This window comes from Suillus bovinus (assembly GCF_016758785.1).
Source record: "Suillus bovinus strain UH-Sbo-P2 chromosome Unknown EDB93scaffold_183, whole genome shotgun sequence".
Classification (NCBI taxonomy): domain Eukaryota; kingdom Fungi; phylum Basidiomycota; class Agaricomycetes; order Boletales; family Suillaceae; genus Suillus; species Suillus bovinus.
In genome coordinates this window covers 13,762-24,988 of record NW_024542239.1, presented here as the reverse complement: position 1 = coordinate 24,988, position 11,227 = coordinate 13,762, and the positions used below count along the sequence as shown (strand labels likewise).

Sequence of the window (11,227 nt, the reverse complement as noted above, 5' to 3'; positions counted from 1 at the left end):
GTTTCTCATGCCAGTCGACCACAGCATCAAAATTGAAAAAAGAGCGGGAGTCTCCTTTCATCGTCGCTACGCTTCCGCTGTAAGTACCCGTTTCTGCATTTGCGGAGTTTCTTACCAGTGATAGCATCGAGGGAAATCTGTAGAAAGTGACGTATTCTGTCAGCACATCACTCGCAAGGTAACATGATAAAAGGAATGGAGGTATGAAAATACTAGATACGCACCGTAACATCAATTGTACTTTTCCCGTACTTAATCTGTGTCTGAACAGCGGCCCGAAGGGGCCCTTCAGCGACCACCCTGACTTGGGCAGAACAAAAGCGGAGTAGAAGTTTCGAGGTGGTGGATTTCCACATCTACAACACTAAAGTCACATCTAGTCCGCAATCAACAACTTAATGAAAATACAAACCCCAGGCATCCCAGTAATTAGGACGATCTTCGAAAATAACCAATCCACCAAAGCTTCCTTTGGGAATAAGCTCACGACTCAAGAGTAGAGTTAGTGGGTTACGACGGGAAAAAAGGAAGTGACTAACCCAAGCCTCACGTCAATCAGACTGGTAATTCGTCCCTCGGAGATGGTGAGCTGAACATTGGCATTTCTGAGGACGAAGTGATTTGTTCCATTGGTGAACACTACAACGGACGTTGAGTACCGATACTTAGGTCCTATAACAATAGGCATACCAGATGCAGGCATACAAACAGAAGACATGCTCACAGGTTGTGATGTGGCCTTGTTTCCCGCCGAGTGCATTAGAGCATATCCGTGCTTGCCGTCTGCAGATGTTTGAATGACATGCGCTTTCATGCCATCTCTGGACAAAGGAACCTTGATGACATCGTGGCGCGCAAATGATGTGGTGTTGAACGCAACTAGTGTTTCCGACGTCGAGTTCGACAGAAGGGGTGACGATCGTGGGAGAAGAACACCGAATGCGTCCTCGAGAAGACTAGTGCATACTTCGCGAACTTCGGCGTATAACTTCTCTGCGTCGTCATAGACCATGCCACTACAGAACCAAATCAAACTCCAGTTAGGCATGGAGAACTGCGACCCACATTGCAGATCCAGGTAAGACTGGAATATACGTTTTAGATATCGTAAAAATGCCAAAACTCCAAAAGCTTACCATCGTGGACTGCCAAAAATGAGTATATAAGCTGGTTAATACAGTATAGATACAGAGCACTTACACTGATTGAGTAACACTTTCTCCCAGCACTCATCAATAGCCCGCTTCGGGTATGCATACGAATGTCCCTCGGGCTTGAGGAGCGAAGCTAGGGTAGCTACGCGCTGGGATCGTTTAGGATATGAGGGTAACAGTGGATTCGACCAAACCAACCTCCACGTCCCTCAAAAGTATCTCGCACTTCCTGTTACCTTTCTTGATGGAACCTAACAACCATAGCATCGGTATTGATAGTGGGTGCGACTGATAATGACAACCGCTTACCATGCGAGGTATAGGTCCCCCTATGGAACTGTCTCTGAATTTCAGAACTGGAGTCTGCCTGAAATGCTGAATAGACTCACTTCGAGGTACAATTCCCCTTTCCTTCACACCATGACATGTCAGAAAAAGACAATAAGAATGGGAGGTCTGACAGACCAAACTGGTAGCGTTCTCCCCTCCTTGGAATTTTCCTCGATGTCCGCGAAGAAATCCTCGACAGAACTTCCCATACTAACAGATGGAAGTTCTCTGTGTTCATTAGTAGTTGCGCGAATGCGACGCAGCTGTCAAGTATTATTAGGCTGAATTCAAAGAATCGAAACCAATTCTCGTACATTCTCTAGCATCTTGGCCAATGCTCCTCCTCCTCCATCTCCGTTTCCAAAGACCAGAAGGGCAGTAGCATCTGACTCAAGGTTCTAAATGACGCAAAGTGAGAAAAAATACCTGTGGCTAATTGTTTTGCCTATACCTTGTGATTTGTGATCCCCTTGTTGACGTCCCCGACTGTTGCTTGTGCAGTGTAAGTATCTGCACAGGAGAACGAGTCAGCATTGGTAGGACTGCTAACTGAGCATGACATTACCGACGGGTGTCATATGACAAAGGACTTGCGAGCCATCGATGCCGACCCAATTGAAGGTGGTATGTGGGAACGAATTTCTTTCTTTACCATCAGTAGACTGAGACAATAACCCCAAAACTACACTAACATGTTATTCCTGCCGCAAGCCGTAAGCCGGCTGTAATTCAGACTCATGTATTCACATACCAGCTCAACTTCTGTGTGAAGAAGTATTTCATGCCCGCATCCCTGATCAGCTGCGGATAGGCCGCAGTGAGCCCGAAAGAGTCCGGGAGCCAAGCAGTCTCACACCGCTTTCCAAAACGCGATTCGAAGTAGCGTTGACCGTATAGGAATTGCCGGACAAGGGCTTCGCCTGACGGCATATTTCCGTCGTTCTCAACCCACGAACCACCGATAAGGTGGAATTGGCCAGATGCCACTTTCTTCTTTATACGTTGGAAAAGCGCAGGATATTGCTATGAAGAAGGGATATATGAGTAAGTGAATTAAGAAAAGACAGTCAAGCGCACCTCCTCAAGCCATTTGAATTGCTGGGCTTGAGAACAGGCAAATCTATGCTCTGGATAACGTTCCATCAGATCAATTTGGGTGGACCAAGACCTTGCTGTCTTCTGCTGAGTGACCGAATAAGGCCATAACCATGCTGTATCCTGTTGAAACACATATTAGACATGATCTGCGACCATAGATGATAGCTGACGATATGGCAGTATGAAATCCCGACAACCTGAGCCTTTTTGGGGCCTTCGTTGTATACCTTGTCGCCTTTTGCATGCCAACCTTTTCCGAATACATCTTCAGCAATTCCGCGCATACGTTTTACGTTCTCGGGATCTCCAGATTTAAACGCATTCATGATTTTATTGGCTGTAACAAGCGCCTTGTTTTGAAGGTCAGTGTTGCCAGGGACAGTGTCCACAATCTCGCGAAGAGTAGTGAAGTCCCACATCAGATGCCCTGCGGCAAGTTTCAGTCAAGGATACATTATAATGTGCAACAACATACAAGCGTCTTGGTTTGGGACGACTAAATCTGCGGATGCAAGCTGAAAATACCTGTTCATCTACGTGGAAATAAGCATCCCCGTTGCGCTGGAAAGATACCAAATTTACATCTGGGGGCGCGATGGTGTCGCCATTCCATGGCACGCCAAACATACCGTTGCAACTGGACTCGATGACTACAGCATAATGGCCGTCACGAACAGCTTGAGGCGGAATGATATGTTCAACTCTACGATCTCCGCCATAGCCTCCAGTAATTCCTAGATAGCAGTATTCATTTTGGATTACCAAAAAGGTTGTGAAATATACCTTGGAGCGGGACACCGTCCGTGGAGAATATCATAGCTTCGCAGCCAGGATCAAACTCAACTGTGGAAAGGGTACTTGAGCATTTATTGACTGGCTCAAAACTCTCGCTTTACATTGTACACGCTCATACTGTTGCCAATAGGAAGGAATCTTGAGAGTAACCTTCCACCAGTGGTTTGTCTGCGAACAAATATACACGCATGTGAGAAGGAGGTACGATTGCACAGTATTGTCATACCCCTATAAAGAGAAGCTGCCATCAGAAATGATAATGTTGGATATGAAAGCGACTTACAAGACGGCCCAAAGGAGTCATTCTTCTTCGCTGGTTTGAATTCGTGCTTCATTGCCTCTTGAAAGGAGGGCTTTGTAAGACCTGGTGCGCTCCAAACTTGGAGATCTACGTGATGCGAGCCATCGATGCGATGCGTGTAGAGTACAGAGGACAGATTGACATCTTCGAAGTGGCCCCCAAGGAAAGTGGACAGTCGGTTTTGGGTCAAACCCTTGATCCATTTCGCTCCAGAACCATAGTTGAGTTGGGGGTAATGCTTCTGGTTTTGACTGTGTGAGCACATCGTTGTCAGGACCAGTAGTAGTATGTCGTATGTAGTACAACAAGCGCCGCTGTACTCCTGGGACTGAATGAACGTGGGAAATTAGGGCGGCCTCGACGAGCGGGTATTATAATGATGAGTCCATGTCTCACGATGTCGCATCAGACCGGATTCGTGTGAACCCGCAGCGACTCTTGAGACAAAGCTCTGCTTCACATATGACGCGAAAATTATCGCCAGAAATACTTCTAATAATGTAACATTCCTGCAGAATGCACGATAGTCTCTAGTCGGACTAAAGACTTCGTCCACAACCATGTTCCGTTCATTTTGTCACCTGAACCAGAATGAATCATGCACATCTACCACGCTGTAGTTCGACACCGTGCCCTACAAATATCAAACAAGACCAAGTTAGGTATACAATGTAGATGCAACTGAGAACAGACACTGCATGAAGTGAATGACTAAAAAATCATACAGTCCCTGTGTCCGCTCGCACAAACTTCGTTCTATGGTCAACTTGATCTTGAGAGCTAGAAGTGTTGAACTCCTTGAATTGATCGTCAGGACAAGGGAGATTGACCTCCTCCAGGCGAACCATCACATCTTCATTCGTCTTGATCCCACTGATCCCACCCCCATTCTTGCCGAAATTTGCAAGTTCAAGATTACTGGCAGCACATAGCATAATGAGGTGAATTGTGTTTGACACATTGAAGTGGGCCTTGTGGTTGTGAGATCGATGCTCTTCCAAAGCCTCCAGAAGGCTGTACAATGCGCAGGCAAAAGTGAGGAAAGTAATAATGGTGAGCGGCATTGTAGCGAGCAGATATGTCGGCGAGTTCTTAGCCCAGCGAGTCCAGCCTATCGTCGATATGAACATGGTCCCATTGACTTGGGAAGAAAGATTGTTTGGGATGTCATTATCGGGGAAGCTGCCTACGGCCATAAACCCGGAGCGAAGGAACTGCAAAATGATGCCAGGTCAATTTAGACTATATTGACAAAACCAGCAGCCTCACCGTGGCGGAAAACTCAACAACACCACGCCAATAATCCTCCTAAGAAAGTCATAAGAGGTGGATCAAGATTATATGATATAGAACTGACGAGCTCAAGGTAAACTCTCGCTTGGCTGAGATTGTTATTGACATATTCGGTAGTGGTCGAGGAATAAATGGAGTACAAGGTATCCCCAATTGTGCTGCTCGTAAGTCCCTGCGAGTTGATCGATTGATACCTGGCAACAGCAGCGATAAATGACAGTAGCTCGGCGTTCTCTGGCTGGAAAGTGGAGGATGAGATGACCTCGGAAGAAATTTGTTCATTGGAATAATCGGCGCGGACTGTGGTCAACAAGGGAACCACTTCGCATACGCTTGCTGTAAGGAAATTATACTTGTAAAACCCTTGTGTGAAAATGGCTACAAGAACAGATTCGGTCAATGACTCCGAACATGCATATTTCAAGGGCTCACTGAAGCTTGTATACGTTTGGTTCAGATCGATTGGTCCTAGGCACACGACAGATGGAAGAAAGCCACTCCCTGATGAGCTCATATTTCCATTTGCATCCACCATGGTCACATATTCGTACGCTGTCGGCGTATCTAGAAGCTGTCAGTAAAATCGAAAAAAGACATGTCCAAGATTCAAACTAACTGGTACCACAGTTTGCACTGATATTCCACAAGCGTAGACCGGTGATGGAGTAGTCGCTCGAAGCAGCTGCGTTGGCATAGACGACGTAAGAGTTGTTCGTGTCCCAAAGGTACTGCGTTTGACTCGAGTCGATGGCCCAGCAGCTGACATTCGCTGTTAACCCTTGTTGCCACATCGAATAGTTCGTGCTGAAACCTTGAGGAATGTGTACGCTGGAGTATGATCCGGGTACGACTTGTGTGTTGACCGTGACATTTCCACCAGAAAACCCGAGACGAGTGCCATTAGCATCCGGAATTCCATCTGAGCCGGAAAACGATTCAATGGTAGGCACGACCCCCTCTAGTTGCATAATATCGCAAAATGGTTAAAAGCGAGCTGAGGGACTGGACGTACGAGTGGATATGTTGTATTTTGCACCATTAAAGTTGAAGGTTCCGGGAAGACCAAAAGTAAATCCTGCAGCAGCAACTCCACTGAGCATTCCACCGATATCGAGAACTTCGAAAGCATTGCCCTGGACTTAGTTGTTCCATTTTACAAATAACTCCTTAACTCGAGTAGGGATACATACTGAGATTATTTGCCAGGAATTCTTCACGGAGCAAGGTGTCAAACGCGCTTCCCGTTATGTCAATTTCGGATCCATTCAACTGCACTGGCCACACGAAGTAGGCCGGTGTTAAGAGAGTTGTCCACCTATGACCTTATTCAAACGATAAGATCTCAACAATGCTTTCAGAGAAGACGTACCCAGCCGTTAAGAGTTTCAGCACCCCAAATATAAACAGCGTAAGGACTGTCAATATTATGTTTCGACGGTTCCAAATATGAGAGCCTTGTGCCAAAGCGACACCAGCGCTCAGGTGAATTAGAGAGATGGGCTGGCGTATTCGATGTCTGAGTGCCTCTTTGACCGAAAGCGTGAAAAGACTGGTAAAAAAAAATCATATTTTACTGGATAATCAGTCGGAGAGAGTAAAAGGCAGACTGACGTAGCAGTGGTAACCGATAGCACAGTTGCTATCAACGTGACTAGCATTGTAACCTCTCCAGGATAGCTCCTCATTAACTCGCAGACTGTATCGGATGGAGCAATGTACTCATAGTAAATAACTGCACCAAAGAATCCGTATCCAAATGCCAGGATAAAAATCTGGCTAATGATGATAACTGCGTAGTGCACAATTTTGGGGTGTGCGTGAGGCATCCCAAGAGGAGAGGTAGACGCAGAAGCCATGCTGTCTGTCACTCCCATAGGAATGTTATATACTTGACCATTGCTGCATGCATGCACAGCCTGGACTATAGGAGTACTCGAGTGGAGTCCGTGATCCGAATCGATACTGAGTATGCGCGAGACTAGGATGCACGCAATGAAGGCAATCAGCAATGCAACTATCTATGACCAATGTGGCAAGTGGATACATTGCGTTGTTTAAATTTTTCATTCACCCTCAGGCTTGACATGTTCTTGGGAACTTGAAGCCTGGAGACAAGGATACCACCCGAAGACGTATGAGATCCAACCTCCCCCTTTGAGTAACCCTAACATCTTAAGGGTTCAGATTCATAGATGGTAGTAACATGCGTGTACAAAGACTTGCCTGCCCAGTGTGCTTTGTTAAAAAAAAATTAAATTTCAGCGCTTTAGATACTTCGAAGAAGCTCCGACTGGGGCGCTTCAATACCTGTAGCGAATGGCGCCCTCAGCATGCGGTGACTCTAGATCATCCTTCGAGATTGATGGGAAGGGAAGGGCATGCGAGTTGAGAAAACTTCAATGGCCGCCGCTGGTGTCATGACTGTGGTTTGAGTCAGAAGTTCCGTGTTTATTGAAGCTTATTATGTAATAAGCGGCTTGAGTCGTATTAACAAGCTCGAAACTAGTACTACCCTTGTACATATTGGTATATTAATGAGTCGGCGCAGACACTAAACGTCGTCCGGCTCGCGTTGCAAGCGCTCAGGAAGCGTAATGGAATCCATTGGGAATCCATCATGCATTGCCACAATATATGAAGTTGCTGTGCCGCATCGAGGGTGCGGTTCCGGTACCGGCGTCTGCATGGTAGGCGACGGAATACTCCTTGCTGTTTCTTAGCCCTTCATGCTGGCTGAGCAGCATGTATAATTCCTTTTTCAAACTTGATTGATCGACGAGTAGATCGGTAGCTCAGAGTCCCTCATTTTCATCACGGGGCCAGGAGATACGTTTGGTACCCGCACGTCACCGGAGAAGCATGTCAAACAATTGAAACATGCATAGGAGTGGGCGGCTGCGTCGAATGTGGGCGTGCTTAACGTATGATATGAGAGTTTTTCGGCGGTCACTACGGTGAAACGCATTTGCAGTGCAGAGTGCATGTAAACCACTTGATAGAATGGAACTGTGATCTCTACAAATGAATGCTGACTCTGTAAATGCACTCGTCAAGTACTTGAATACTTATCTGAATACGAGACCTACCGCACGAATAGATTTGTCCGACCGTTTTGTGGTAGATCCTTTCCCTTCTTGACCTCAAGAAGTTTAGAATAGGAAAACTTCGAAACATTGCTAAGTTGCTTAGGCATGCGCGAAATTCATCGCCAGAAGTTCTTCCAAGATAACATTTCGTGCGGAAAGCATGAACATGATCAAGACGACGATCTGCAGTTTGGCTAAAGACTTCGTCCACTCCCATATTACATCCATTCTGTCACCAAAACCCAAAGTAATCACATTTACCGCTCTATATTAGTTCGACATCGTGCCCTACAAATGTCAAACAAGACCAAGTTGGATATACATACAACTGAGAACAGACCTCTACCATAATGTGATATGGCTGAAAATCATGCACCATCCCCCGTTTCACTTCTCCCACAAACTTCGTTCTAACTTGAGTTTGAGAGCCGGGGAGAGCCGAACTCCTCCAAGTGAACCCTCACAACCTCATTTCTCTTGATCCCATTCCTATCGTGGAAATTTTCGAGTTTCAGACTCCCAGCAGCGCATAGCATAATAAGATGAATCGTGTTTGCCACATTGAAGTGGGCCTTGTGGCTGTGAGATCGATGCTCTTCCCAAGCCTCCAGAAGGCTGTACAATGCGCAGGCAAAAGTGAGGATGGTAATGATGGTGAGCGGCATCGTGGCGAGCAAATATGTCGGCGAGTTCTTAGCCCAGCGAATCCAGCCTATCGTCGATATGAACATGGTCCCATTGACTTGGGAAGAAATGTTGTTCGGGATGACATTATTGGGGAAGCTGCCTACAGCCATAAACCCGGAGCGAAGGAACTGTAATATGATACTGGGTCAACTCAGACTATATTGAACGGACCAGCAACCTCACCGTGGCAGAAAACTCGACAACACCACGCCAGTAATCCTCCTAAGAAAGTCATAAGAAATGGATCAAGATTGTATGACATGAAACTGACGAGCTCAAGATAAACCTGTGTGTCATTGAGATTGTTGTTGACATATTCGGTAGTGGTCGAGGAATAGATGGAGTACAAGGTATCCCCAATTGTGCTGCTCGTAAGTCCCTGCGAGTTGATCGATTGATACCTAGCAACTCCAGCGATAAATGACAGCAGCTCGGCGTTCTCTGGCTGGAAAGGAGCGGATGAGATGACCTCGGAAGAAATTTGTTCATTAGAATAATCAGCGCGGACTGTGGTCAACAGGGGAACCACTTTGCATACGCTTGCTTTGAGGAAATTGTACTTGTAAAACCCTTGTGTAAAAATGGCTACAAGAACAGATTCGGTCAATGACTCCAAACGTGCATATTTCAAGGGCTTACTGAAGCTTGTATAAGTTTGGTTCACATCTATTGGTCCTAGGCACACGACAGATGGAAGAAAGCCACTCCCTGATGAGCTCATATTTCCATTTGCATCCACCATGGTCACATATTCGTATGCTGTCGGCGTATCTAGAAGCTGCCAGTGAACTCGAAAAAAAATATGACCAAGATCCAAACTTACTGGTACCACAGTTTGCACTGATATTCCACAAGCGGAGACTGGTAATGGAGTAGTCACTCGAAGCAGCTGCGTTAGCATAGATGATGTAAGAGTTGTTCGTGTCCCAAAGGTACTGCGTTTGACTCGAGTCAATGGCCCAGCAGCTGACATTCGCTGTTAACCCTTGTTGCCACATCGAATAGTTCGTGCTGAAACCTTGAGGAATAGGCACGTTGGAGTGTGATCCAGGTACGACTCCTGTGTTGACTGTGACATTTCCACCAGAGAACCCGAGACGAGTGCCATTAGCATCCGGAATTCCATCCGAGCCAGAAAACGATTCAATGGTAGGCACGATCCCCTCTAGTTGCACAGTATCATAAGATAGTTTAGAGTGAGCTAAGTGACTGGACGTACGAGTGGATATGTTGTATTTTGCACCATTAAAGTTGAATGTTCCAGGAAGACCAAAAGTAAACCCCGCAGCAGCAACTCCACTGAGCATTCCACCGATATCGAGAACTTCGAAGGCATTGTCCTGGACTTAGTTATTCGATTACACAAACAACTCATGAATTTGATTAGAAATACATACTGAGACCATTTGCCAGGTATTCTTCTCGGAGTAAGGCAGCAAACGCGCTTCCCGTTATGTCAATTTCGGACCCATTCAACTGTACTGGCCACATGAAGTAGGTCGGTGTTAAGAGAGTTGTCCACCTATAACCTCATTCAAATGAGAAGATCTCGACAATGCTTTCAGAGAAGACGCACCCGGCCGTTAAGAGCTTCAGCACCCCAAATATGAACAGCGTTATGACTGTCAATTTCATGTGTCGGTGGTTCAGAAGATGTGAGCCCTGGGCTAAAGCGACACCAGCGCTCAGGTGAATTAGAGAAATGGGCTGGCATATTCGATGTCTTAGCGCCTCTTTGACCGAAAGCGTGAAAAGACTAATGAAAAAAATCACGTCTCACTAAACGATTAATTGGAACGAGCAAAAGGTAGGCTGACGTAGCGGTGATGACTGATAGCACAGTTGCTATCAACGTGACTAGCATTGTAACCTCTCCAGGATGGCTCCTCATTAACTCGCAGACTGTATCGGATGGAGCAAGGTACTCGTAGTAAGCAACCGCACCAAGGAATCCGTATCCAAATGCCAGTATAAAAATCTGGCTGATGATGATGACTGTGTAGTGCACAAATTTGGAGTGAGCATGAGACATCCCAAGAGGAGAGGTAGACGCAGAAGCCATGCTGTCGGTCACTCCCATAGGAATATTATATATTCTACCATTGCTGCATGCACACCACTGACACAGCGTGGACTATAGAAGTAGTCGGGCGGAACCCGTGATCCGAATCGATACTGAGTATGCGCGAGCCTTGGATGCACCCAATGAAGATGATCAGCAATACAACGACTCTCTATTACCAGTATGGCAAGTAGATACAGATATATTGCGTTGTTCAAATTTTTGATTCGCTCTAGACAAGCTTTCGAGAACTTGAAGACGAACTTGGAGGCAAGAGCAAAATGTGAGATCCAACCTCTCCCTTGGAGTGACTCTGTTGGAGATTCAGATTCATAGATCGTACCAACATACATACACAAAGACTCGCCTGTCCAGTTTCCTTTCGTTGAGAAGTTGAATTCCAACGCTGTGGATACTTCGA

The 11,227-nt window shown here is 46.1% G+C and overlaps 1 protein-coding gene across 1 annotated transcript; it reads right to left on the bottom strand.

The window, feature by feature from the left end:
* Positions 1 to 8,252: 8,252 nt before the first annotated feature.
* On the bottom strand, positions 8,253 to 10,806 carry EDB93DRAFT_1332802 (uncharacterized protein; the record flags this gene model as incomplete). The annotated part of the gene is made up of 9 exons (XM_041455264.1): positions 8,253 to 8,872; positions 8,928 to 8,966; positions 9,016 to 9,329; positions 9,384 to 9,515; positions 9,568 to 9,909; positions 9,964 to 10,089; positions 10,142 to 10,266; positions 10,321 to 10,500; positions 10,562 to 10,806. 9 exons carry the CDS (start codon positions 10,804 to 10,806, stop codon positions 8,468 to 8,470), a joined length of 1,908 nt encoding a protein of 635 aa, XP_041300790.1. The 3' UTR covers positions 8,253 to 8,467.
* Between the last annotated feature and the right edge of the window lie 421 nt (positions 10,807 to 11,227).